Source organism: Etheostoma spectabile, unplaced genomic scaffold (genome assembly GCF_008692095.1).
Source record: "Etheostoma spectabile isolate EspeVRDwgs_2016 unplaced genomic scaffold, UIUC_Espe_1.0 scaffold00019573, whole genome shotgun sequence".
Classification (NCBI taxonomy): Eukaryota; Metazoa; Chordata; class Actinopteri; order Perciformes; family Percidae; genus Etheostoma; species Etheostoma spectabile.
The window spans coordinates 50,980-75,951 of NW_022605027.1; the positions used below are offsets into that span (position 1 = coordinate 50,980).

A 24,972-nucleotide genomic window follows, 5' to 3' on the forward strand; every position below is an offset into this window, starting at 1 on the left:
TGCTTTCATCACTTTGACTTACCATACCATTCAACATTTTTCTCAACTGCACAAATGTGACACAGTCGTGTACCGTCGTGCGTAACGTTACGCATGGTTCGCTCCACCTGCAGCCGTCAGTCTATAAACTCCTGCAAAGCTCTTTAAGCTCCTTAGTTTTATTTCTGACTTCAGCAAAGATGAGTCACGGAGACCGTTACACCTCGTCGTCCTACCGGAAGATTTTCGGGGATTCTCCCAAGTTCCCCGTGGCCTCCTCCCGCATGGGCAGCGCCTCTCACCGGGCTCCCCGGGGCTCCGGGCCATGGCTGGCTCCCGCAACTGCGGGTCCTCCCTGAGCCTGTACAGACGGATCGGCCGCTCCACCTCTTACTCTCCGGTACCCAGTGACTCCCTTGACTTGACCCAGACCTCCGTGGTCAACAATGAATTCAAAGTTATTAGAACTAACGAGAAGGAGCAGCTGCAGGTATGTGTGACGGGCTGAAACTAATTTCCTAAAAAAATTAACTTTTATAACACTCCTCCCAGATAATCCGGTGCACAATTTCTGACTGATTCACTTCACACTCGTTCAGGTGTCCTTGGACTAAATCAGTTTAGATGAAAATAACTCATTCAGACTTTTATGAAGCCCTTAACTAATGTCATTGTAATTGTTTTTACTATGATGTAAGCAACAATTGTTTTACAAATCTTGCAAAAGGTGGCCTGGCCCTTCTACCACTCAAAGATCATATCCTCCAGACACGTTTTAGTACTATATTGCAGGTTTTTTTTGCCAATTGCTAAAACATAATTTTGCAAACATAGGCTCGTTTTATCAAAATACTTCAATAATTCACAAAACCACACACACAAACTGCAAAATACCTCATATATCCTGCAAAATGAAGCACTGCAACCCAAACTACATATATTATTATTAAAATCAAATATACCAAATAGCACACACTTCATTAACATTACCAGAGTTTACCAACCAACTACACACTCTCATCTTCAGTATGCTTTGCTATAATACTAAAATAGTTTGTAAAAACAATTCTAGAAAATTCTTCAGCTTGTTCACATGCACAGATATATTTGCAGATACACACACATGCTATTAAAACATTTATTATTTTGAACTCTTTTCATAGTGCTTCCTTCCTAATTTAAGAGGTAACAGTTAACCATTGAGGTGTTTGGCCAGGTGGCACATACAGTACACTGGCCAATCAGCTCATGTAGTGTCATTTTGAATGGCAGCGTTTTGAAATGGCAAACATGGGACTTTATGTCAGGTTGTTTTGTCTTATGCAGAAAACCGTGGTCAGTGCATTAAAAAATTGGATTTTGCATTTTGGATTGCAGAAAATGTGTTGAGAAGAGGTTTTGTTCTCTGTGTGCCAGTTTAACCCTTGTGTGTTCTTCCTGTAAAAAAATTGAAAATCAGCACATTTGTTGATGCTTTTTATCAATTTTTTAAAACTTTTTTATCACGTTTTTGCCCCTTTTTTCAACACTTTTTTGAATGTCACTTTTTTTTAACGGTTTCAACACTACGTAACACTAACTCCTTTACTTTAGTTGTACAGTTATTTTTTTAATTCCCCAAAATAACATGATTGATTCCACAACGGTCTTTGGCAAGTACAAATCTCTACTTTCATTAATTTTGAGGTGTTTTATTCAGTTTTATAGCATTTGAAAAACAAATTGAAGTGGTTTTGAAATAGTATTGAGTAAAAGTTGACATATTCCAGTCTGTGATTATCCATCAACATCCATTCCTTTAATTTTAGTCTCAATAATTCTTATTTTCTGCTTTTCTAACTCAATCATTAGGTATAAATTCCTATAAATGAGGTTTATTGACCATAAATTCAAAAAAAACTGTAAAATTAAAGTTAATAAGTTAGTATTAGGTGAAAACATAAAAAAAAAGACAAATACTGAAAAAACACGTCAAAAGTGTGGAAAAAAGGGACAAAAACGTAAGAAAAACTTAAAAACGATTAAAAGCATCAACAAAAGTGTTGATTTTGACGGGTAAACAACACAAGGGTTAAAGGTGAAGTGAATCCAGTGGTTTCCTGCCTGTCTCATTCCACCTCTATGGAGGATGGGTGATGATTAATACGTGTCTGTCCCGTTGCGTAGGGCCTGAACGACCGCTTCGCCGTCTTCATTGATAAAGTGCGCCACCTGGAGCAGCAGAACAAGGTGCTGGAGGTGGAGCTGGTGGCGCTGCGGCAGAAGCAGGGCGAGCCGTCCCGCGTGGCTCACCTCTACCAGCAGGAGCTGATAGAACTACGCTCGCAGGTGGATGAGCTGAGCCGGGACAAGAACCGCATCCTGATAGAAAGGAACAACATGGAGGACGAGCTGCAGGTAAACCATAGGAGGGGAGGAAGGGGGGTAACTGCTCCTTTAATTTTAAAGTGCTCATATTATGCTTTTTGGCTTTTTCCCTTTCCTTTATTGTGTTATATATCTTTTTTGTGCATGTTATAGGTTTACAGAGTGAAAAAGCCAAAAGTCCCCCCCCCCCAAGGGGGCTCACCATCCAAACAGCTCTACTGTAGTCCAGCCTTTACTTCAGAGACAAAGGTTATAATGCTCGCCTGCCTGCTAGCATGGCACGCCTTCATACTCTGCTCCTGACTGGCTAGTAGTCCTTACCTAGGTACTGTCAGGGCCCTCATACTCTGCTCCTGACTGGCTAGTAGTCCTTACCTAGGTACTGTCAGGGCCCTCATACTCTGCTCCTGACTGGCTAGTAGTCCTTACCTAGGTACTGTCAGGGCCCTCATACTCTGCTCCTGACTGGCTAGTAGTCCTTACCTAGGTACTGTCAGTAGTACAACAAAATATGATGTTTTTTGAAAATTAAACCATGTCAACATATTCTGATATAACCTCTAAATACAATTATGAACCTGAAAATGTGCAAAATATAAGCATTTTAAAGGTTGTCTCCATTGCTATACAAGCCTCAATTCTTTAGCCTCCTAATTGTGGATATATATATATATATATATTTTCATGTGTATACATACATACATTTCTAACCCCATCTTTATCACCAAAGAGTATTATTCATGTGCAGTGATGAATAAAATGTCGGTCAACATTGAATGAATATATTATTAAATGTGTATTGTTAGTCTTTTGTAGAACCCAACCTATGGAGGGTTGGTAGTATGTTACACTTTTATTTAATTTATTTGGTAGCCCTAAAGTCGCATGTGGCCCCAGACTGGCCCCTCCACTTGAAATGGTCTAGGATGTAACAAGATTTTTTGTTTTATATGTCCTGTATCTTATGAGTATTTACTGCTGCAAAGCCCAATTTCCACAAAGAAATCATTCATTATTTCTTCTTTCTCTTTGTGTCATCCAACATCCTTCCCATCCTCTCACGTCTGACCTCTCCTCTCATGTCTCACTTCAGAAGCTCAGTCTGAAGTATGATGTATGATGTATGTAAGTATGCAGATCTTTAGCAAGCTGCTTTCCTTTGATAAAAGTATTCAAAAGGATCTCATAAGACAGGTTCAGAAGAAAGATATTATTAGTGTTAATGCCTGCCAAAACAGGGGTATTTCTAATCCGGTGTTTCTGTTGTCCAGTCTCTGCGAAGGGTTTTCTACCAGCTTCTCTACGTGATCCTGATGATGAATAAAGGCAAACAGGGGAAGCCCTCCCTCCTCGTACCCAGCCAAGCCATCCTTTCCACCCGGACCAGGCCATCCATTTTGTTTGGTGAACATCTGTTTTGATCAACTAGACTTAGCTGTGAATATTTTAATGTGGTGCATAGCAATGTTGCTGAAATTGGAACCAAGTGAAGATGTTGAAAATTGAATTGAATTCAATTTGTTTTTATAGTATCAAATCATAACGAGGTACAGTATCTCAAGCCACTTTACAGATAGAGAAGGTCTAAACCACAGTCTATAATTTACAAAGGGGGTTACAACCCCCTGTAGCAACTAAAGTCACAGGACTTCAAGGAAAAGGGCAAAACAATGTGGCACTAGATGAGAACTGGCTTACAATATTAATTAAGCAACTCCATCTCCTAATAATTCCTTTATTTCTGTTGATGGAAGGATCCCTTCACATCAGGATCTCATGTTTGTTATGTATTTGGATATGTTTCTAGCCATTTAACTGTAGACAATGTTACAAGCAATATAAGACTTTGGACGTGATTTATGTGTTTGTGATTACAGTCATCTTGTAGATGAGCTGAAAGACCTGGCGCTGCCTTTCCTGCATATCCTCCTGCAGCATATCTGCTTCCAGGTAAATCCTCCTGCAAACACTCAGCAGTGATGCACTTCCTGTTTGTGTAAAGTTCCGAGAGTCTGTGTCAACTGCTTATCTCTTAAAGCTACGATAGCAGTCCCATCCATGGCTATTTACAGAAGTCTTTGCAGGTCACAGTTTGATGTGTGCTATGTACAGTCATGGACGAAATCATTGGCACCCCTGGAACCTTTCCAGAAAAGTGTTGCAATGACAAATGTTTTGGTATACACATGTTTATTACCTATAAGTGCATTGGAACAGCACAAAAAAGCAGAAGAAAAAAGGCAAATTTGACATCATTTTACACAAAACTCAAAAATTAGGTTGGACAAAATTGTTGGCACCCTCAACTTAATATTTGGTTACACACCCGTTGGAGAAAATAACTGAAACCAATCTCTTCCTATAACCATCAACAAGCTTCCTACACCTCTCAACTGGAGTTTTGGACCACTCTTCTTCTGAAAACTGCTCCAGGTCTCTCAGATTTGAAGGGTGCCTTCTCGCAACAGCAATTCTGAGATCTCTCCATAGATGTTCTATGGGATTTAGATCCGGACTAATTGATGGCCACTTCAGAATTCTCCAGCGCTTTGTCTCCAACCATTTTTGGGTGCTTTTTGAGGTATGTTTTGGGTCATTGTCCTGCTGAAACACCCATGACCTCTGACGCAGACCCAGCTTTCTGACACTAGGCCCTGCATTATGGGCCAAAATCTTTTGATAATCTCCAGATTTTGTGATTCCTTGCACACAGTCAATGCACCCAGTGCCAGAAGCCGCAAAACAACCCAAAAACATCCTTGAACCTCCACCATGTTTGACTGTAGGTACTGTGTTCTTTTCTTTGTAGGCCTCTTTTTCTTTTTCTTTTCTTCCTGTTTTCTTTAACCAGTAGAATGTCCTGCTTTGCCAAAAAGCTCTACCTTAGTCTCATCTGTCCACAAAACGTTCTCCCAGAAGGATTGAGGCTTACTCAGGTATTTTTGCAAACTGCAGTCTGGCTTTTTTATGCCTCTGTGTCAGAAGTGGGGTTCTCCTCGGTCTCCTACTATAGCGCTTCTTCTCATTCAGATGATGATGTATGGTTCGAGCTGACACTGATGCACCCTGAGTCTGCAGGACAGCCTGAATTTGCGTGGAAGTTGACTGAGGTTGTTTATCCACCATTCAAACTATCCTGCGTTGCATTCTTTCATCAATTTTTCTCTTCTGTCCTCGTCCAGGGAGATTTGTCACAGTTCCATGGGTTGTAAACGTCTTGATTATATTGCGCACAGTGGACAAAGGAACTTTAAGTTCTCTGGAGATTGACTTGTAACCTTGAGATTGTTGATATTTGTCGACAATTCTTGGCTCTTCTTTCTCTTCTCCATGCTTGGTGTGGCACACACAGGCACACAACACAAAGGTTGAGCCAACTTTTATACACTCTAATTGGCTTCAGTTTTGATTTCAATATTTCCAGCACCTGTTACTTGCCACAGGTGAGTTTAAATGAACATCACGTGCTTGAAATGAAATTATTTACCCACAGTTTTAATAGGGTGCCAATGATTTTGTCCAGTCCATTTTATGAGTTTTGTGTCAAATGATGTCAAATTTGCCCTTTTTCTTCTGCTTTTTTGTGCTGTTCCAATGCACTTAAAGGTAACATGTGTGTACCAAAACATTTGTCATTACAACACTTTTCTGGAAGAAATGGTGCATTTTCTTGAAAAGTTCCAGGGGTGCCAATAATTTCGTACATGACAGTACAGATGGTTTCCTGTTTTCCACTATGCTGATGCATCCGTATAGCTTATAGTGTTTCTGCTGTGGATGTTTAGATGGTGGAGAAGAGTGAGTTTCGAAGCCATGGAGCCCAGGCTGTGGGTATGCTGACGTCTCAGATGGCAAGTACAGACTATGCCTGCTTCATCAAGTGGCTGTTTAACTACTCCAGACACTCAAAGGTAACTAGTCCCAATTGTCACCGCTACATGTTGATGTAGTCTGTATTTTCTATTTTTGTCATGGTTCACACTTCACACCCTTATATATGGTTACCGCAGGTTTTTGTACATGCTCTAGTTGATTAGGACCTCTTCCTTAATCTATAATGCAAACATGACAATGATATACAACACTGATTTTAAACCCAACTGTTTTAAGATACACTGCACAATATATATCTCAACGTATATATATATCAATATCAAAAAGCACCGCCAAGGGCGCACAATATTTTTGGTTTCAATATTATAGATGTACATGAGCCCAGTTTGTCTAATTTGCACAGTTTGTCTGGGTTTTTGTTGTCCGGTAATGACCAGACCGTTGCCTTTAACATAAAACAAAAACCTGGAGAGTTCCCTTACTTTCTACATTATAAGTATTGGATATACTGTATGTCAACTTCACCTTGTTTGTAATTTATCACATCATAGGAACAGACATTCAGATATAGGCGGCTAGCTACTTAATAGTTTGTTTCTGATGTTGGTCAGAACAGTATTGTAGGGACTGTGGATTTGTGCATCCTGTCCAGATGCTCTCCAGCTAACGAGGGGTTATGGCTACAGTTTGATGTCACAGGTAATCCTGTAGAAGCCAAAGCTGAATAGAGGGGGCAGTTATAACACATCCAAGCAATCACAATCCCCACACATGGACCATAACCACATAAAGAGTAGAGGTCTGAAACTCCTTTGACTAGATCATTGCTTTAAACAACAATCTAATAGGCCTACTGAATAAGTAAGCCAAAAAACCACAAGAAAAATACATATTAAAAACAGGAGTGCCACTGTGCAGGGGGACAATTTTGACTGTTAAAATAAAAGGGCTGGCATACAGTAGCTGTAATCTCAGGTTGCCTACCTCTACTTTGCGTGCAGGTGCTGCTCATTACATCCTGTCAGTGGTATCTGTGTGTATGTGTGTACAGTCTGTTTTGCTGCCTTATGTAGATGGTGTGCCGGCTGTTTTCCGTGGATGTGGTGATGGTTTTGCTGGAGCAGCCAGAGAGGAGGCCGGAAGAGTGTCTGGACCCAGAGCTCACCTGCTTCCTGCCACACAAGTTCTTGATCCAGAGCCTGCTGTTTGCTCGGCGGATGGACGACTCGCCCACTGTTCAAGGCCACGCCCTCGCCTGCCTGGCCCAGTGTCTGGAGCTGCCTTCTTTCAACGTCACGCGGGCTGTCCACAACCTCTTCTCTGCTAGTGAGAAAATGCACACAATGGAATTGTACAAACATCTGTATTTGAAAATAGACGTTTTTCCTGTAAAGCTAGTGTTGATGTGATGAATTTGGGCTAATTTTGCATCTGAAACCAGTAGACCACTTTGTAAAGCTGACGTTTGAAAATACATAACTCTTTGAATTATTAGAGAATGTAATGGAAGTTTGCATATTTTTAGAGCTGCTGTGTTTGCATCTTAAACTGTTTTTGTGGACACATTTCCACTAAAGTAACTTGTTTACTTTCTCTGTTTAGCTGGAACCCAGACAGTACTGGAAGGTGAAATTACAGAAGGTACACTCTTGTTTCTTTATCACAGAGTTTACAGTTTGACAGTACAGTACGCTCTCTGGCATGTTTAGCGAGTAGGGCCAGGTGTCCCATAAAAAAATCGCAATACTAGTACCCTTAAAGTGGGATTGAGAATCAGCCATCTATTAACATCACAAGAGATTTTATTAAATACTGGATCCAAATTAACGTTAACTAGGTCTTTTAACTGGGGAGGGAATAAGATACCCAGATAAACAATACCTTGCTTTGGTCACTTCAGTTGCAAAACTCTTAAAAGAATTCTGCTGTGAATCATCGGCTCCTGGGTCTTTACCCACAGGCAGGCCCCCATTTAAGTGCCTTTATAAATGTTTGTAACAGTTTGATACCCTGGGCTGGTTCAGTCTTGTGCATGTTGTTTGAAAGGTGTTTTATAGATATGACTGTATGTTTCAGGAGGTTCCCAGAACAGTCAGAAAACCTACCGCACTCTGCCGTTCAGGACTGTGGAGATGAGCACCACTGACGTCTCCGACTGTGACGGTGAGACAAACCGACCTCAGCCACCATTCAAATGATTGTTAATTAAATGCGTTGAGTATTGGATGGCATTTCGTAAATACATGGGCAGGAATTGTTTAATAAGCTTGTGTAGGTATTTATACACTCAAAGTCTGACAAGAGGTGTGTTATTATATATTTTTGATGCAGCAAAAGAGAACCTGGCTCTTCTCCTGAAGCGTGTAAAAGATTTGAAGACTAACGTGAGAAAATCAGCATTGCAGGTATTGGAAACTGAGTTTTACCAGACGACTTCATGTTTCAAATCCGAATAATGATAAGTACAGTAACTGATACTTATGTCACCAGTATATGAGTTTCACCCTAGCTTTCTGTGCAGTATACAAAGAGATGCCTAGATGATCTTTAACCTCTGTGCTCTGCCGTCCCTCCACAGGCCCTTGTGGGTCTCCTGAAACACAACGTAATCCCCATGAGCTGGGAGAACCTGGCTATACTGTCAGAGCGGTGCAGAGACCCAGCTGTTTCTGTGAAGAAGAAGGCCCTGCAGTGTATAGGAGAGCTGCTGACTGTAAGTCTCAACCAGCAGCTCTGAGACACAACATTTTGCACACTGATTACTTTTCCCAACAATCTAGTAACAAGAGAAGAAAACGTCTTACAGAATTTCCAATACACATTTAAAAAAAAGAAAATGTGTGTTGTTTTCTCTGACCACCAGGCTAAACCAGAGTGCAGTGTGGTGCAGAAGGCATGGCTTCAGGGCGTGGTGCCAGCTGTGGTAGACTCTGAAAACTCTGTGCAGGACAAGGCCCTGGAGGCTCTGGACCAAGTTCTGCTAAGCCAGGTCAAACCGTACTCTGCCAGTCGCCACCTGGATGCCAGTCAGAGGCTGACCTGGGACCTGCTAGCCCTGCTCTGTCATGACTGCCAGAACCTCAGGTTGGGAAAACTACAGTCATTCATTCATTTGTGTTATATACAAAATAAGAACAGGTCATGCAGAAGAAAAAAGCAGAAATGTGAAATACTAAATACTTTGATTTTTGTATTTAGATTGAAATAGGGATGGGTGATATGGCCTTAAAATCCATATTGCAATATATATTGCAGCCTCTTGCGATAACAATATATGTCACGACCCATTTCAGACCAGGTTACATAAACCCTAAGGAAAGCCAAACTGCTAAATGTATATTATTTTTTAAAGAGAAAGAAACGTAGTTTTGAGAACATTTACAGTATTCTGATAAACCTATTACATAATGTTGCAGATAACTAAAATTCAAGTACACTAGTTGCAGAGACTTTAACAAAGAAAAAGCTTAAAGTATTGGGTTTCTTTCCTTTAGTGTAAACCATTCTAAAAGGCACTACACTTTCAAAGATGCACAGGTACTTTAATACCGTAAAAACATATTTCAAACAAAGTTTCTTACCTGCAGCCTAGCACATTTCAGCACACTTGTGTACACACACACACACACACACACAGCTGCCAAGTAATGCATGTTGATGCTATCGTAGGCCAATTTTGTATAGTTTATATTGCATATCGTTTATATTGCTCAAACTAGTCAAACCACAATGAAAACTGAATATTAGCACAAAACGTTTAGCAGTCATTTCAATCATTCCTCACTTCTTTACTGACCTTCAAATCGTGTCATTGCTGGGGAAACGATCACACCCCCACTGCTGTTGCTACTTGCTACTATTGTTTTTTTGTCCTTGGTCTGCAGCCGGTATTTCAGCAGGGCCTTCACCGTCTGGTCCAAAGAGAACAAGTTCACACAGACTTTCATCACTAACCTGATCTCACACACTGACGCCGATCACGCCGCCGGGGCCTGGTTGCTGCTCTCCAAGGTTGTTGCTTCGTCCCCCAGACTGCCCTATGGGAAGATCCTGGATGCCTGGGACAGCATGGTCAGGTGAGAGGGACACACAATACATATTGACATTTACATTGAGGTCATGTTTTATCTTCAGATATGAATTCAGCGTTACCTAGATGATTTTTAATCATTTTCGTTTGCTCTTAGTTCAAAGGATGTAAATGTGACAACCTGCTGTCATATCCTGTGTGTGATGGGAGACATCGCCAAACATTTGAACAAAGATACCAAGAGCAGAATAGTTAGTAAGTAAATCAAGTGTGGGATGATGGGAAAATTTACAGGATGAGTCTGGAATTGTCATAATCTCTCAAATTCAAAGTTTTTATTGCCATGAAAGTTTCAAGCACATCTGAGCCAGTCCCTCACATTGTAGTCACAGCTTTGCTATTCGGAAATGAACTGAACCGCTTCGCTCTGCTGTTGTTGAAGCTGCCTGTGAAAATCCTAGTTTATACAGTCTATGGTGAAAACCCAGTAAAGCGCAGTGAGACAAAATTTATGTTGTTTATTCAAAGTGTGCGGCGACTGGTGACGACTGCCCCCACTTCCTGGTCATTTCCAACCAATCACATAATTCGTCATGCTCCTCCTGGTAGTGACCCACGTCATGCTCAATTCACATTAAAATCAACCCTGATTCAACCCATCTCACAACCTGGGTTGTGAAGCTGAGTTCTCAACCTGGGTTATATCCTGGTTGAGCCGTTGGTGGGAAAGTGGTATAAGCTGAGTAAATCAACGAGGGGTAACCCATTCAAACACGCAGTCTTCCCTGGTTCAATCCTGGTTGAGGCCTGGGGGTGAAAGGGGTATTAGTAATGTAAAGAGCCTTGTGCAGGAGATCACAGTGGATGAATGGGTCAAACACACTGTCACTCCCATGAAAAACCTATCTTTACATTTAGTTGACTTTACATTACATTTAGTAGGTTTTACTGTCTCGTAGCTACACCGCACCTGTCCCCCCTCACCTTCTACCTGCCTGCGCAGTGCCGCTGCACATGAGGAGAGAGCAGAGAGGGGAGGGGCTGCTCGCAGGACAACACTGCCATCTTTTCTACAGAAAGTCACCAGATTTGTCACTTTTGTGAAAAAAAAGTCGCTTTGGGGGCTTGAAAAGTTGCTAAATCTAGCGACAAAGTCTAGTGTACAGAGTATAATGTTGAAAGAAGTTCACTTAGTTTTATACATGCCAGTTAATATAGCAGCTAAGCTGGGATCACAAAGATTTTTTTAACATAAGCATTTTCTGACACAATTTACGGTCTTCTGTATATGAACAAGTGTCTGTCTCTCTAGATGATCTGATGTCTTGGTTGAAGACTTTTACTTTGTCTCTGGAGGTGATCTGTGCTGCTCTAGTGACTCTTTATCAATATGGCCGCAGTGAAAACATCAAAGAGACTCAGGTTGGTGATCTTTTCACTTTAAAACTGCTGCTATACAATAACGGAGCACTGCAATCAAGCTTTTGTTGTGCATCGTTTCATAATTGAAAATGTTAGATGCAAAATGTAAACCAAAGACCATAGTTTGGAAAAAGTTCTGTTAAAGTTTGGGCCTTACATAAAAAGAAATAAATGAAAATTGTGGCAGCTTTTGAACTATTCATACTTGTACTTTGTGATTCTACTAGAACATGTTTACATGCATTAATCTTCAAAAAACACTTTGTTACTCATACTGCCCGTGGCTGCTACACCGGTATTCACCCTCTGTATGAGACGTTCTGTATGACCCTGCTTCTTTAATAACCCCTCCTGAGAAAGCCCAGTCTGCTCTGATTGGCCCGCGTGTTTCCTTGAATCTCCGAATCTCTGCACTGCTCCAGTTTTGTTTCACTAGTAGCAGCTGAAGCCACTGCAAAGGAGTATAAAGCAGAAATTTGTATCTAAAAAATCACCAATAAAGGCTTTTAAACCAAATACTATAGAACCAAAATGTTTCAGAATAAAAATGTGATGTGGAATTGGGAAGAATTTAACAACATTGGCAGCTAAGGCGACATATATTACTTCCGTTAGTATGCAGCTACATGCAACAATGTTAACACCAAATTATCTAAAACAAAAAACAAAAAAGTCCTGCCTGCCTTGAGCCAATGACCAATTGCAGAAGTTTGACTAAGTGTTGCGTAACACAGTCGTGAGTAGAAAAAACTGTTGAAACCTGAGTGTTCAGAACAGTAGGAAATCCAAACGTTTTAGCTCACTGGGAGTTGTCTAAAATACGTTCACCTTTTATTATTTTAAGTTAAGTTTTGGCCACATTTAACATGAAAATCTGACCAACAACAATGTAGATATGTCCACTTTAAGTATTTATGTTCTGGGGCTTGACCAGTGTCAATTTGATATTGATGATGATGATGATGTGTTTTAAATAATGACGCGGTGTAGAGTTTCAACTTTAACTTAACGTTGCTTTATACTTGTAAAGTTTTAGATTTTCTGCAGAATATAAACTTGTGTAATTCCAGCTTGGAGCAGGCACAACTCATCAGCCAATATTCATATTTTCTCAATATGATGTCCAGCAGTGGCTGTCCTCCATCATGATTTAACCAAAATATAATAAAATATACACCAATTCCTTCTTGTAGTTTCTGACATGTTATATGTGATTTATTTTGTTTTCTTCAGGCTTTCCTGAACCACCACTGTGGTGAGCTGGTGTCGGTCTGCGAGGCCTATTTAGCTGGCATCATCCTGAGTGAAAACGGAGCCCAGAACTTGGGCTCAGAATGAGGAGCTGATGGTAAGATCTTTCCCATGCAGGTTCACAGTCAGCTTTAAAGGCCCATCGCCCTCGTTTTTGCAACGTGTACCACACTGTCACCACGGTAGCCAATAGCCAATCCATCTTAAAACTGAACTGAAAGAAAGCAAACAAACGACTGTGAGAGCACACAAAGAAGTCTCTTCTCATTTTTCATTTTATCAATCCAGTACACCTAAGAGCTGTCCAAACTGAAAGAATTACGTTTGAATGTTCCTTCCTAGGTTGAAATGATTTTAATATCTCACTAGAAACTAGACAAACTAAACTAGACAAAGGTAACTATATTTAATTTGATACACTTAAAAATTCAATTTTATTTAAATTTGACAGCTGTGAAAGCTATTGGGTTTCTGAGCTAGACTTTTGAGAGTACGCTTATTTAGTTTCACGTAGCTTCCTTGTGGATTTGTTAGCCGGAGCCCAGCTAGTCAAACAGAACCTTGTGGATTACCACAAGGCTCAACGGTAAGTTTTTAAATTGGTTATCTGCTTGGCAACCAGGCATCAGCTTTTTGTTGCCGAAATTGACATTATGGTCACGACCCAGAAGCTTCGGACAATATTTTGTACAGCTAAATTACTGGAATTGTTGGTTCTTTGTAAATTATAGATGTAAGTATCTATAAAATGTCTAGAGATACTTATTGTTGTGATTTAATACTCTAAATAAAGTTGAATTAAAAGGCGGTCCACAAACCAAAGGGTGACGTCACTGATGCTACAGTACGGCCATTATTTTTTACGTCTATGATTTCGACGGAGGGCTGACAATAAGAAAAAAAGTTCTTTGCAAATGAGTGTGGATATGACATCACTCTTTTATTTGTTTCAGGGTGCTGCACCATCTCAGGTGCGGGATAGCTGTGCTTGTCATCTAACTGAATATGCTCTCTCTTCTAGGTAAAACACCTCCACACTCTGGGTGTGGCGTCACTTCACTGTCCTGCCAAGGTTGGCAAGAGGACGGTGCTGCTGGTGGAATCTGTCCTCACAACACATTCTGACAAACTGGCAGGTAGGGAGGATGGACATCTAACAGATACTGTGCTTTTTAAATTTACAGAATCTGCAATAGTGTTATCCTGGTTTGGAGGTTAGAAGAATGAGAATTGCTGAGAGTCGGGTGTTACCAGGTGTACTTCTATTACAGGCAATTGTGGTAAAATCTTGTCAGGTGTTTGCAAGTCATTTAAAAGTCTTGATATGGCCCAGGTTGAGTTATATTAAGCCAGGATTCAGACTAAAAACTGCCCTGCGTTTAAACACCAAGGGATATGTTGGTGGGGACGTGTTTTTTGAGGTAGTGGGAGGACAATGAAATATGATACAGGAAATCCAGTTTAAAAAAAACAAGTTATGTGTTAAAAGCATAGACTGTATATAAAGATGGACCGTCTAACCGCTCCCCAAAAGTGAAGCCAAAACATTTCAATCACCCTCTGTTGGCTGGCTGCAGTACAGGTCATAGACCCCACCCCCTCCTTGTTAGAGGATGGGAAATGGGCCAAACTAAAGAATCAAAGTAAATGTCAAATACATTTTTCCAAAAAATGGGTAGTTCTAATTAAGCTGATGTTTGTTCAAGTGTGAATTGTTCTTTAAAATTTGGTTTTCATTAATGAATTTGAAGCTACAAAAAAAGGGTGAAACGTCTGTGATTGACTTGCAATTATGTCCGGCGGATGTATGGGTTTCAAATGTGCAAGATGGCAGCGGCCATATCCGGGGTATTTTGGCAGGAGAAACCGTGGGAGAAAGCAGAAACGCAACTTAATCTTTATATATATATATATATATATATATATATATATATACACACACACACACAGTCTTTAGACCAAGTTGCATGCTAAGCAGCTAAGGATTAGCTACTAAGCATTTTACTGTGTAAAAATCTGTTGGAAAAACACTGTTATGGCTATTTCTAAAACCTTGTTAGGATTTCTGTACTTTGTTGGTAACATGGCTACCTTGTTCTTTGTGTTGGTCATTGACAGAGTGCGGGGATGAGCTGCCAGCATCACTGCCTCTGTCCCAGTTCAAAGCTAACTCTCTACCAACCAGAGTCCGAGCTCACGGAGTCATTGCTTTAGGTAACCTGTTCTTCTCTGTTTATATCTGCCTCCTCCTTTATGAGAAACCTTGTTCATAGCCTTAACTTCAATGCATTTCTGCTGTCTCATACATTTCAAAGATCTCAATCAGTAATACTTTGATCCCCAGGTAGAAATTGGGTTACATTTTTTTGTTTTTATTTCACACACACAAATACAATTCACATTGAAGAAATATAAAATGCATGTGAGAGTGTGGTTAAAACCTGTTATGGCTTACATTTATAAAAGCAAATGGACAAACAACACAACGGATACCTATGTTTGTTCTAAAAAAACGCCTAGATCTATGATTAGTGTGTCAAAATGCAAGAGTATAAATAAGAACATTGGTTTAAATGTACAGTATTAATGCCCAAGTAAACAACAGTATTTGACATTGAATGATTATTGCACAGAAATGATAAATTATGGGCTTTTAGCTGCTGACAGTAGTGAAATAGGTCCAAGGCCCATTGATTCCTGTGCTTGACTCATACGTCATGGAGTGGGTGGGTGACATCGTCCAAGATGACACCTAACTTGGACAGTAACCTCTAAGCAATCCTCTCTTAACATTTCCTCTCCGTTGGCGTCTGGTTTAGGTAAACTGTGTCTGCAGCATGAGGATCTCGTCCAAAAGTACCTGCCGGTGTTTGCCAGAGAACTTGAGGTTGGGACAGAGGTTGCCGTGCGCAACAATGTGGTTGTGATCATGTGTGACCTGTGTGTTCGATACACCAACATCGTGGATCATTATATCCCCAACATCTCTGGTTGTCTGCGGGACAATGAGGCTGTCATCAGGGAGCAGACCCTCATCATGCTGACCAACCTGCTCCAGGTGGGAACTCTTCTACACATTCTTCTTCACTAGTTTATAGTTTAAAAAATTGATTTCATTTTAGTTTTATAAAAAAGAAAGAAAGGGGATGATATCAACTAGGACTGAGCCATATGGAGAAAATCAAATACCAAATACCTCAGTGTCGATATTGTGACGATAATGTGTGGTTGGCTATTGGTGCTTTAACAAAATGTTATTTACACAATGACATTTTTAATAAATATTCTCCAGAAATAATTTAATCGCTTAGTGGGTAAAGGTAAATAATAGAACAGCTAGAACAGTCTGGTAGGTTCAGAAAAGTACATTAATTTACTGTAATGTAGCCGTTAAAGACAACACTTATCATATTATCATATTACGATATTATGATATATCCAAAAACTAAGACCATATCCAGTCTCATATCGTGATATCGATATATTGCCCAGCCTTAGTATCAACATATATAATTACGTCCAAAGCTGTTTTGCACCCACAAATACAACAGTTATGTTTTTTTTTTCAGTTGACTAAATATACCAACAAACGCTAGCGGCAATTTGAAGTCAGCCTTAGAAAGACAACCACCTTACAACTCGGCTACTGAGCAAATCAGAAGGTAAATAGAAAGTAGTGTCTGGTGTGTGTGCCAGTGTTTATGCATTTGTGTGTCAGCCTATTCCCGCATTTGGCGAGTGTTAATTTCAGACCTTTCCCCCGTACTGTGAAACAGTAGCCATTTCATTTTCTTTGTAAATGTAAGAGAACTTGATTAAAGAAGAATTTTCAAGATGCTTGAATCATCTCCTCAATGGAGTTTGTTTTTCAACAGCTATTTATTGATTTTACTAAGGTATATTGTTAATAATTTGCATAGTTAATATTGTTCTTTGGTGTTCAGTTCATACAGGTTTTTCAAATATCATTTAATAAAAATATCTTTTTTTTTTGCATCGACTCGTGGGTCAAAAATGGTGATATGAACCGAATCATGGGTTTGGTGTATCGTTAGAGCCCTTCTCAAATGGCTTGTTTTCACATGACGTAAGACATCATTGTATAGACTATTCCTTTGCAATTTAACACCACATTAGCCTGAGGGTTATGCCAACTAAATTTGGGTCATCATCGATCGACTCTGCATTCCTCCTTCATGCTACTCTGGGAATCTTTAAGCAGGGTGTGTTTTCAGTGTTTATCTATAATTGCCTTTCTTATTTATTTCTAGGAGGAATTCGTCAAATGGAAGGGCTCCCTCTTCTTTCGCTTCATGGTGGCGCTGGTTGACCCAGTCCCTGCCATCGCCAGGTAAATCACACTGCATAGATAAAAAGGTGATTATATAAGAAAACAATTTTAGGACTTAACGTGTTTTAATTCAATTTTAATTAGAGTATCAAATCATAACAAAAGTTATCTCGAGACACTTTACAGATAGAGTAGGTCTAGACCACACTAATTTACAAAGCCCCAACAATTCCAGTAATTTCCCAAGAGCAACCAATTGATGTGACAGTGGTGAGGAAAACTCCTTTTAGGAAGAAACCTGGGACAGACCCAGGGTCTTGGTAGGAGGAGTCTGACGGTGCAGGTTGGGGTTGTGGTGCACAGTGGCAATAACAGTCACAATAAAGATAATGGAACACTGACTACAAATGAAGAGGGAAAGTTGAAGAGGGATGGTAGCTAGAGGAGAGCTGTCCAAGACGACGACTAACGTTTTTTTATGGCCGATACACGACCACAGAGACGACGTTCCGATGAACAAATAGCAAAGAAGAGGGAAAAGGAGAAGGAACGCGCAAAGTCCCGAGTTTACATCGGAAAAGCTTTTGAAAGGTGGCAAGAACTCTGTCGGCAGCAGGGGGGGTGGTGGGGGGGCGAGCTCGCCTCCGTTTTGTTTGACAATACTTCAAAAGTCAACAAGAAGTGACGTCACCCAACTTCGCTTTGAGCAACTTTAAGTTTAGGGACCTCCCTACGCAGTCCACAGCGTTCTTATACGGCAATACATTTGTTAAATACATATGAATTACAGTGCTTTAGTTTTGTAGCTAGAATATATGTATGAATGTTTTATGAGAACAGCCTGTTTTAGGGAGCATATGTGTATTTATTTTTTGGGGTTTAGCTATAATGTACAACAAGCACAGTGACAGTTTTTACCATTGTAATGTCCAAGACAAAGATTATAGGACACATCTATTCTCCAGTCATACCGTGTTATATGCAGTGCATACTCTGATTTCCACAGGCATTTCACATGAACAAATGAGCGAACACACACAGCTCTGATCTAATATGGCTTAGACTTACAGACTTATACTTCTTTATTAATCTTTTTGGGATGAAATTGAAATTTCCAGCACCTACAGAAATCCACCATAACATAAAACCTATGTGCCTCCTGTTTCCTGTCCCAGTCTGTGTGAATACTGCCTGGTCCACCTGCTGCTGAAGAAGAACTCCGAAATGTTCAGCCAGCACTTCATCGAGTGCATCTTTCACTTCAACTCCTACAACAAACACAAGTCCTACAACAAGTTCCCTCAAAGTGAGAGGTAGGAAGCTGTGTGGATGTTGTTTCTGTCATCTAGTTCACATTTGACTTCATTTTACTTTGATTATTTTCCCAGATGACACTTTTTGTACATATTATTTTTGTTTTTTTTGCTCATTTTTTAATTTTAATTTTTTAAATCTATGCAGAGAAAAGGCTCAATTTTCGCTGAAAGGAGCTCAGCACCGCGAGAAGCGTTTTCGGATCTACCGCTTTCTTTTGGAGCACTTCACGGACACCCAGCGCTTCAACGTCACTATCAAGATCAACCAGACCGTTTTAGGTGAACATGTGTATAGATTGAGAGAACGTTCTCATGCATAAAACCACCAATTCCTTTTCCAGTTCTGTGTGGTCAAAATGTTTTCTTTCTTTGGTGATGATTTGTGATAAAATGAACTGGTCCCATGGCATGAAAAAGGCACTTTATGAGTTTTGCAGCCTGCCTATGCCCCCCCAGTGGCCAGAAATGGTGAAAGGTGTAAACCGAGCCCTGGGTATCCTGCTCTGCCTTTAAGAAAATGAAAGCTCAGATGGGCTGATCTGGAATCTTCCCCTTATGAGATCATAAGGGGCAAGGTTACCTCCCCTTTCTCTGCTTTGCCCACCCAGGGAATTTGGCCCACCCATGAGAGAGAGACATCATGGTTTTCAAACGAGCAAAGTCCTCAAAAGCTACAGATTCAGAAGTGGCACATACTGAGGAAAGCTCATTGTGGGACTGGCTCTAGTGGCTGGAATTCTGCACCAAAGCTGAGTTTTGGGAAAGAGATACAGTATTAGGGACCACTAAGGTCTATATAAAAGAGACTTCAGATACAGTTTTAGGGGACCACTAAGGCCTATATAAAAGAGACTTCAGATACAGTATTAGGGGAACACTAAGGTTTTTATAAAAGAGACTTCAGATACAGTATTAGGGGACCACTAAGGTCCATATAAAAGAGACTTCAGATACAGTATTAGGGGAACACTAAGGTCTATATAAAAGAGACTTCAGATACAGTATTAGGGGACCACTAAGGTCTATATAAAAGAGACTTCAGATACAGTATTAGGGGACCACTAAGGTCTATATAAAAGAGACTTCAGATACAGTATTAGGGGAACACTAAGGTTTTTATAAAGAGACTTCAGATACAGTATTAGGGACCACTAAGGTCTATATTAAAGAGACTTCAGATACAGTATTAGGGACCACTAAGGTCTATATAAAGAGACTTCAGATACAGCATTAGGGACCACTAAGGTCTAAATAAAAGCATCGAAAGAGCACCATGTCATTGGACATTTAATGTAAATGTCCACACAGCAGTTTAAAACGAGACTGAATGTGATTTAGAGCCTTATGTTCAATCAGAATTACAACACAGCTATCAATGTGCAGAATATTGAAGTTTGTTAATGAACACAACATCTTCGGGCATCTGGACACATTTTCTTTTTGAATTCTAAACCGTTAACCACCACCAATTTGCTCCTAGGAAAAATTAAATAAAAACGTGTAACCTCTTTTCCTATCCCAGCATGCTTTGCGGACGAGGAGCTTCCTTTGGATGCAGACGGGGCTGAAATTTTATCTGAGACCTTCAACATCTTGAGTCTGAACGAGATGAAGCTGCAGGCTGTATCTGCTCCAGCAGGGGGTGCTTCAGGGGAGGAACCCGAGGAGGAGAACATGGCCACTATGGCTAAGGTTGTCCTGCAGGCTGCACAGAAGAAGGTGGTGTCGCAGGTAAGCAATGTTTGCCAAGTTACTGGTAGGGTTAGGGATGGATTTTTATGATGTTGATGCCAAAACATAATTCTGATTCCTAAACCGAATCTTGAAAAACTGAAAAATGACATCAAAGAAAGGCTCTTTTATAGTGTTTTTTAAAAGTTGAAAATTATTTAAATGTAACAATATATTAACGTTTTAAAATACTTAAATATATAATTAGTAAACTACAGTCCCCTAACACACAACTACAAAAATTTAGCAATACATAACAGTTACACTTTTAATAAGTAACCACAAAATAAATGTTGAGTTTGTAGTCCAACCAGAGCCCAGAGGAAAAATATGGAATTTTAAAAGTTTCCTCCATTTACGGTATCTAGGTAACGGTAGACTACAGAGAAAGTCTGATATTTTTACGTCCGTTTCGGAGCAACAGAGGGAAAATATTTTGACACAATTAAGTGGCACCAAAATTTGCTTGACTCCTACCGGTTCCATAGTGGAACTGGGTTTCGGTACCCAACCCTAGATGCTTGTAATCAATTACTTATCCATTACTTTTACAAGGACGTCATTTATGGAAAACTAATGGTGTGCAAAAGAAATCAATTCACATTCATGAATCGATTAAAGCTCTACCAATTTTAAAATTGATTCATGGAATTCCAAAAATCTATTCATACTTTTATTATTTTTTCATTTTGTAACGGCGTGTATACTATCCCGTGGGAAAAGTAACTACCTTTACATACTGTGAATCGTTGTTTTAAATAAAAATCTTTTTTGAATAAAATCAATTTCGAATCGAAGCTTGAGCCTAAAAATCGATAACGATTCGTGACATTTTCCGAATTGTACACCCCTAGAGGAAATATTGCTTAAATTTGGTGATGAATACCATGTATAGCAATATGTGATAATATTAACGGGGTGACACATTGTTATTTCGAATTGATTCAAGTCAACATTGAATCATGAGACCAGTAAAGATTCAGACCCCTACTAGTTACTCTGACTTCCATCAAAGCACGATTATACACCATATGATACATTAAAGAATAATTTTAAATCATACAATTATACAGAATTACTCAGTACCCGTAACACAGCTTTTTTTTTTTCCTGCCACACGCATCATTTTTTCCATTAATGACATGCCACTTCACGGCATAGTATTACAGCAGAGGTGTGTCTCTTTTATTGATACATTTCAATATTGATTGATCCAGCATGTGGGATATGGGATTAGAGTGCCTCAGGTCACATAGTTTACGTTACCCCCCCCCCCACAGCCAGCTAGTGCCCAGCTATTATCATTACAGCAATCTGAATCCCAGCCAACACAAACTCCAGCGCTGGGGGGGGGGGGGGTAATATTCACCTTTAGCTGTCTTTACAGTTAAATTTAGTCAACGAAAGGTAACAGTCCTGCGGCAACGACATCTATGTTTAGGCACCAAAACAACCAGTTATAATTACAACAAGTGAAGGGGGAGATATTTCCAAGAGGCGGGAAGATCTACTGCACAACGTCGGCCATCAGACATCTCCCCCGCCACGGAAGCCAGCCACCCGCACCTGCCAAGACTCTTGAGTAACGTTATAACAAACCCCTTTCCCCCCCCCGGTGCTGAAAACATCTGAAAGGTGACATGTGAAATGTATTGTGACATTGGGGTTTTGGCTGCTGGCTAATGTTAGCTTGCTCGCTTGCTTGCTAATTGGTCTGCTACCAATACAAATTGAGATAACCGCTATAATCCACAGGTCCAGAAGAAGGCCTTCATAGAGAACACAGTTCCTCTCATCATCAGCCTGAAGAGCCTGCTGGAGCAGAAACGCTCTCCTGTGCTCCGAGACCTCATGTCCTACCTTCAGGTAAGACCACAGCATGGACATGTGGATGCTTTCTGCATATTCATCTGATTAATCCAGCAGCAGTGGATCAGCGGACCGCTAACGTTACACCCAGCAGCAGCTGGTCAGCTGCTTCCATGTAGTCCATCCCAGCCTTGTGCAGGTCTACAATTTCCAAAGTCCAATCCCTGATGTCCTTACACAACTATGAATCCGTTCTCAGAGAGAAGTCATTCCCAATAACGTTTAAAGAATATAATTCAGTTTTCAAATCTATCCCTAATGGCGTATTAGAGTTAATGAAAAGTTATAAAATACAAAATGAAGTCCCTGATTTTAAATTTACTCTTTATATAAATGGTATGGATTTATGAGCAAGAATTGTACCAATAAACACATTAGAAAATGTTTTCTAAATTTAAAAAAAGTAACACCTCGTGGGACATTTTTTTGGAACTCTCACTTTAACATATTAACTGGCTTGTTCCTTTTAGATATTGCATCTCAAACAAAATAAGAGAATTACATTTGAAAATATTACACTATATATATCCTACCAGCTTATTTATATCAAAATTCATGCCAATTGACAAGTGTTGTTGTAGTTTTTGTAAATCCGAACAAGAATCGTTAATTCATCTTTTTTATGGTTGTTCTTTTAGTATGCATTTGGAAAAGTTTAGAAAATTATATACTGTCTAAAACAACACATAAAATCATACTGGAAGGGAAACACATTATTACACTATTTGATTATAAAGATAGAAATATTTGTAATATTGTTAATCTCTTTATCTTATTAGGGAAGTTTCACATCCACAAATCTAAATTTTCCAATTCTAAACCTTGTTTTAAATTTTTCCAAATTGAATTTGACACATATATTGAATCTATTAATTTAATGACTAATAAAAAGCTAGATTTATCTTTGATATATACCCCAATCTATTTAACTAAATACTTGTTTTTGCATTTTATACACCTTTGTAAATCTGTCACACTCTTATCTTTATTTATTTATTTTTTATTTATTTTTTTATTTACTATTGTCCACTTCATAATCTTATTTACCATGTACTTTTTTTTATCAATATTGTTTCAACTCTCATGTAAGTTGCAATTCATTCTTTATTTGTTCTTAATTTTCTGATCTGCATTGTCTGAATGTTTGTATTATTTGTTGTTAATAAAAAAAAAAAAAAGAAATCTGAGCCGACCGCCATCTTTTTTCCTCGGAGCCGAGCCGTCCATGTAAGTACATTTAAAATTGTTTTAGCTTAATTATTCATCTGTTGGTAATGTGCATTGGTCATCTAATGTCTCTCCGTTTCAAATTATCCGTCAACATAACCTGCGATGAATATTTCATGTTGTTCGTTTTTTGGAAATGCTGTAGCATGTAACGTTAGCTAGCTAGCGCTAGCTGGCTAAGCTAGCGCCGGAGTGTCACGGCAAGTATTTAATCAGGGCTGCCAACTCTCACGCATTGGCCGTGAGACACACGCATTTGACTGGTTTCACACGCGCACACGCCACACCCCTGATTTCTCACGCTGAAGTGTCAGCCCGGTCGGTCAAATTTATGAAAGAGGAGTTTATCTATGTTTTTACCTGTTGAGCCACTTGTGATAGACTAGTTGTGCTTTCAGAGACTGTGAGTGGGTTCAAGAGCGCTCCCTGTCTGTAGTTTCGAATTGTCGCAAAATGAGAACATTTTTTCACGAGCCATCCCAGGTGCATTTCCCCGGCTTCAGGTATGAGCTCTGATTATCACAGACAGTCCGTCGCTTCGTGTCCACTCTCTCTGTAAAGATAGAGTTGAGCAGCGCGGCTGGTAGTGTAGCAACTTCAGTTCATGTTATTGGACTCGCTCTGGGGGGGGGGGGGGGCAGTGACGCGTTTCATCCATGCGTAGACCTCCGATAAAGAGCAGCGTACGGCCACCTCTAAACTCTGTCAGAGACCAGAGACCCAAATGGGCCTCTGCGTCTGTCAGACGGTCTGAGCGAGATCCACCATATCAGCAGAGGAATAACATGCACAGCAGACTATATTACAACTCTCCAAATCTCGGACAACACAGATGGAGGAGTTATATTTTGAATATGCACAAAGTTGTAAATATGAGCAGAAATCTGGTGAAACACATCTGAGCTATACTATATACTATAATATACACTCACCGGCCACTTTATTAGGTACCCCATGCTAGTAACGGGTTGGACCCCCTTTTGCCTTCAGAACTGCCTCAATTCTTCGTGGCATAGATTCAACAAGGTGCTGGAAGCATTCCTCAGGGAGTTTGGTCCATATTGACATGATGGCATCACACAGTTGCCGCAGATTTGTCGGCTGCACATCCATGATGCGAATCTCCCGTTCCACCACATCCCAAAGATGCTCTATTGGATTGAGATCTGGTGACTGTGGAGGCCATTTGAGTACAGCGAACTCATTGTCATGTTCAAGAACCAGTCTGTGATGATTCCAGCTTTATGACATGGCGCATTATCCTGCTGAAAGTAGCCATCAGAAGTTGGGTACATTATGGTCATAAAGGGATGGACATGGTCAGCAACAATACTCAGGTAGGCTGTGGCGTTGCAACGATGCTCAATTGGTACCAAGGGGCCCAAAGAGTGCCAAGAAAATATTCCCCACACCATGACACCACCACCACCAGCCTGAACCGTTGATACAAGGCAGGATGGATCCATGCTTTCATGTTGTAGACACCAAATTCTGACCCTACCATCCGACTGTCGCAACAGAAATCGAGACTCATCAGACCAGGTAACGTTTTTCCAATCTTCTATTGTCCAATTTCGATGAGCTTGTGCAAATTGTAGTCTCAGTTTTCTGTTCTTAGCTGAAAGGAGTGGCACCCGATGTGGTCTTCTGCTGCT

At 40.1% G+C, this 24,972-nt stretch overlaps 1 protein-coding gene across 1 annotated transcript in view; it reads left to right on the top strand.

Moving 5' to 3' along the window:
* The first annotated feature begins 143 nt into the window (after positions 1-143).
* Positions 144-24,972, top strand: part of LOC116684753 (condensin-2 complex subunit D3-like) — a 35,123-nt gene continuing 10,294 nt past the window's right edge. Inside the window, 24 exon segments of the mRNA XM_032510187.1 lie at positions 144-469; positions 2,146-2,376; positions 3,618-3,723; positions 3,726-3,750; positions 4,224-4,296; positions 6,132-6,257; positions 7,254-7,506; positions 7,783-7,821; positions 8,257-8,343; positions 8,512-8,585; positions 8,759-8,893; positions 9,044-9,264; positions 10,065-10,256; positions 10,368-10,465; positions 11,523-11,632; positions 12,866-12,973; positions 13,905-14,019; positions 15,002-15,097; positions 15,703-15,941; positions 17,155-17,234; positions 18,350-18,487; positions 18,636-18,769; positions 20,013-20,221; positions 21,977-22,087. Of these exon segments, the coding sequence (XP_032366078.1) occupies positions 305-469; positions 2,146-2,376; positions 3,618-3,723; positions 3,726-3,750; positions 4,224-4,296; positions 6,132-6,257; positions 7,254-7,506; positions 7,783-7,821; positions 8,257-8,343; positions 8,512-8,585; positions 8,759-8,893; positions 9,044-9,264; positions 10,065-10,256; positions 10,368-10,465; positions 11,523-11,632; positions 12,866-12,973; positions 13,905-14,019; positions 15,002-15,097; positions 15,703-15,941; positions 17,155-17,234; positions 18,350-18,487; positions 18,636-18,769; positions 20,013-20,221; positions 21,977-22,087 (3,165 nt within the window). The 5' untranslated portion in view covers positions 144-304.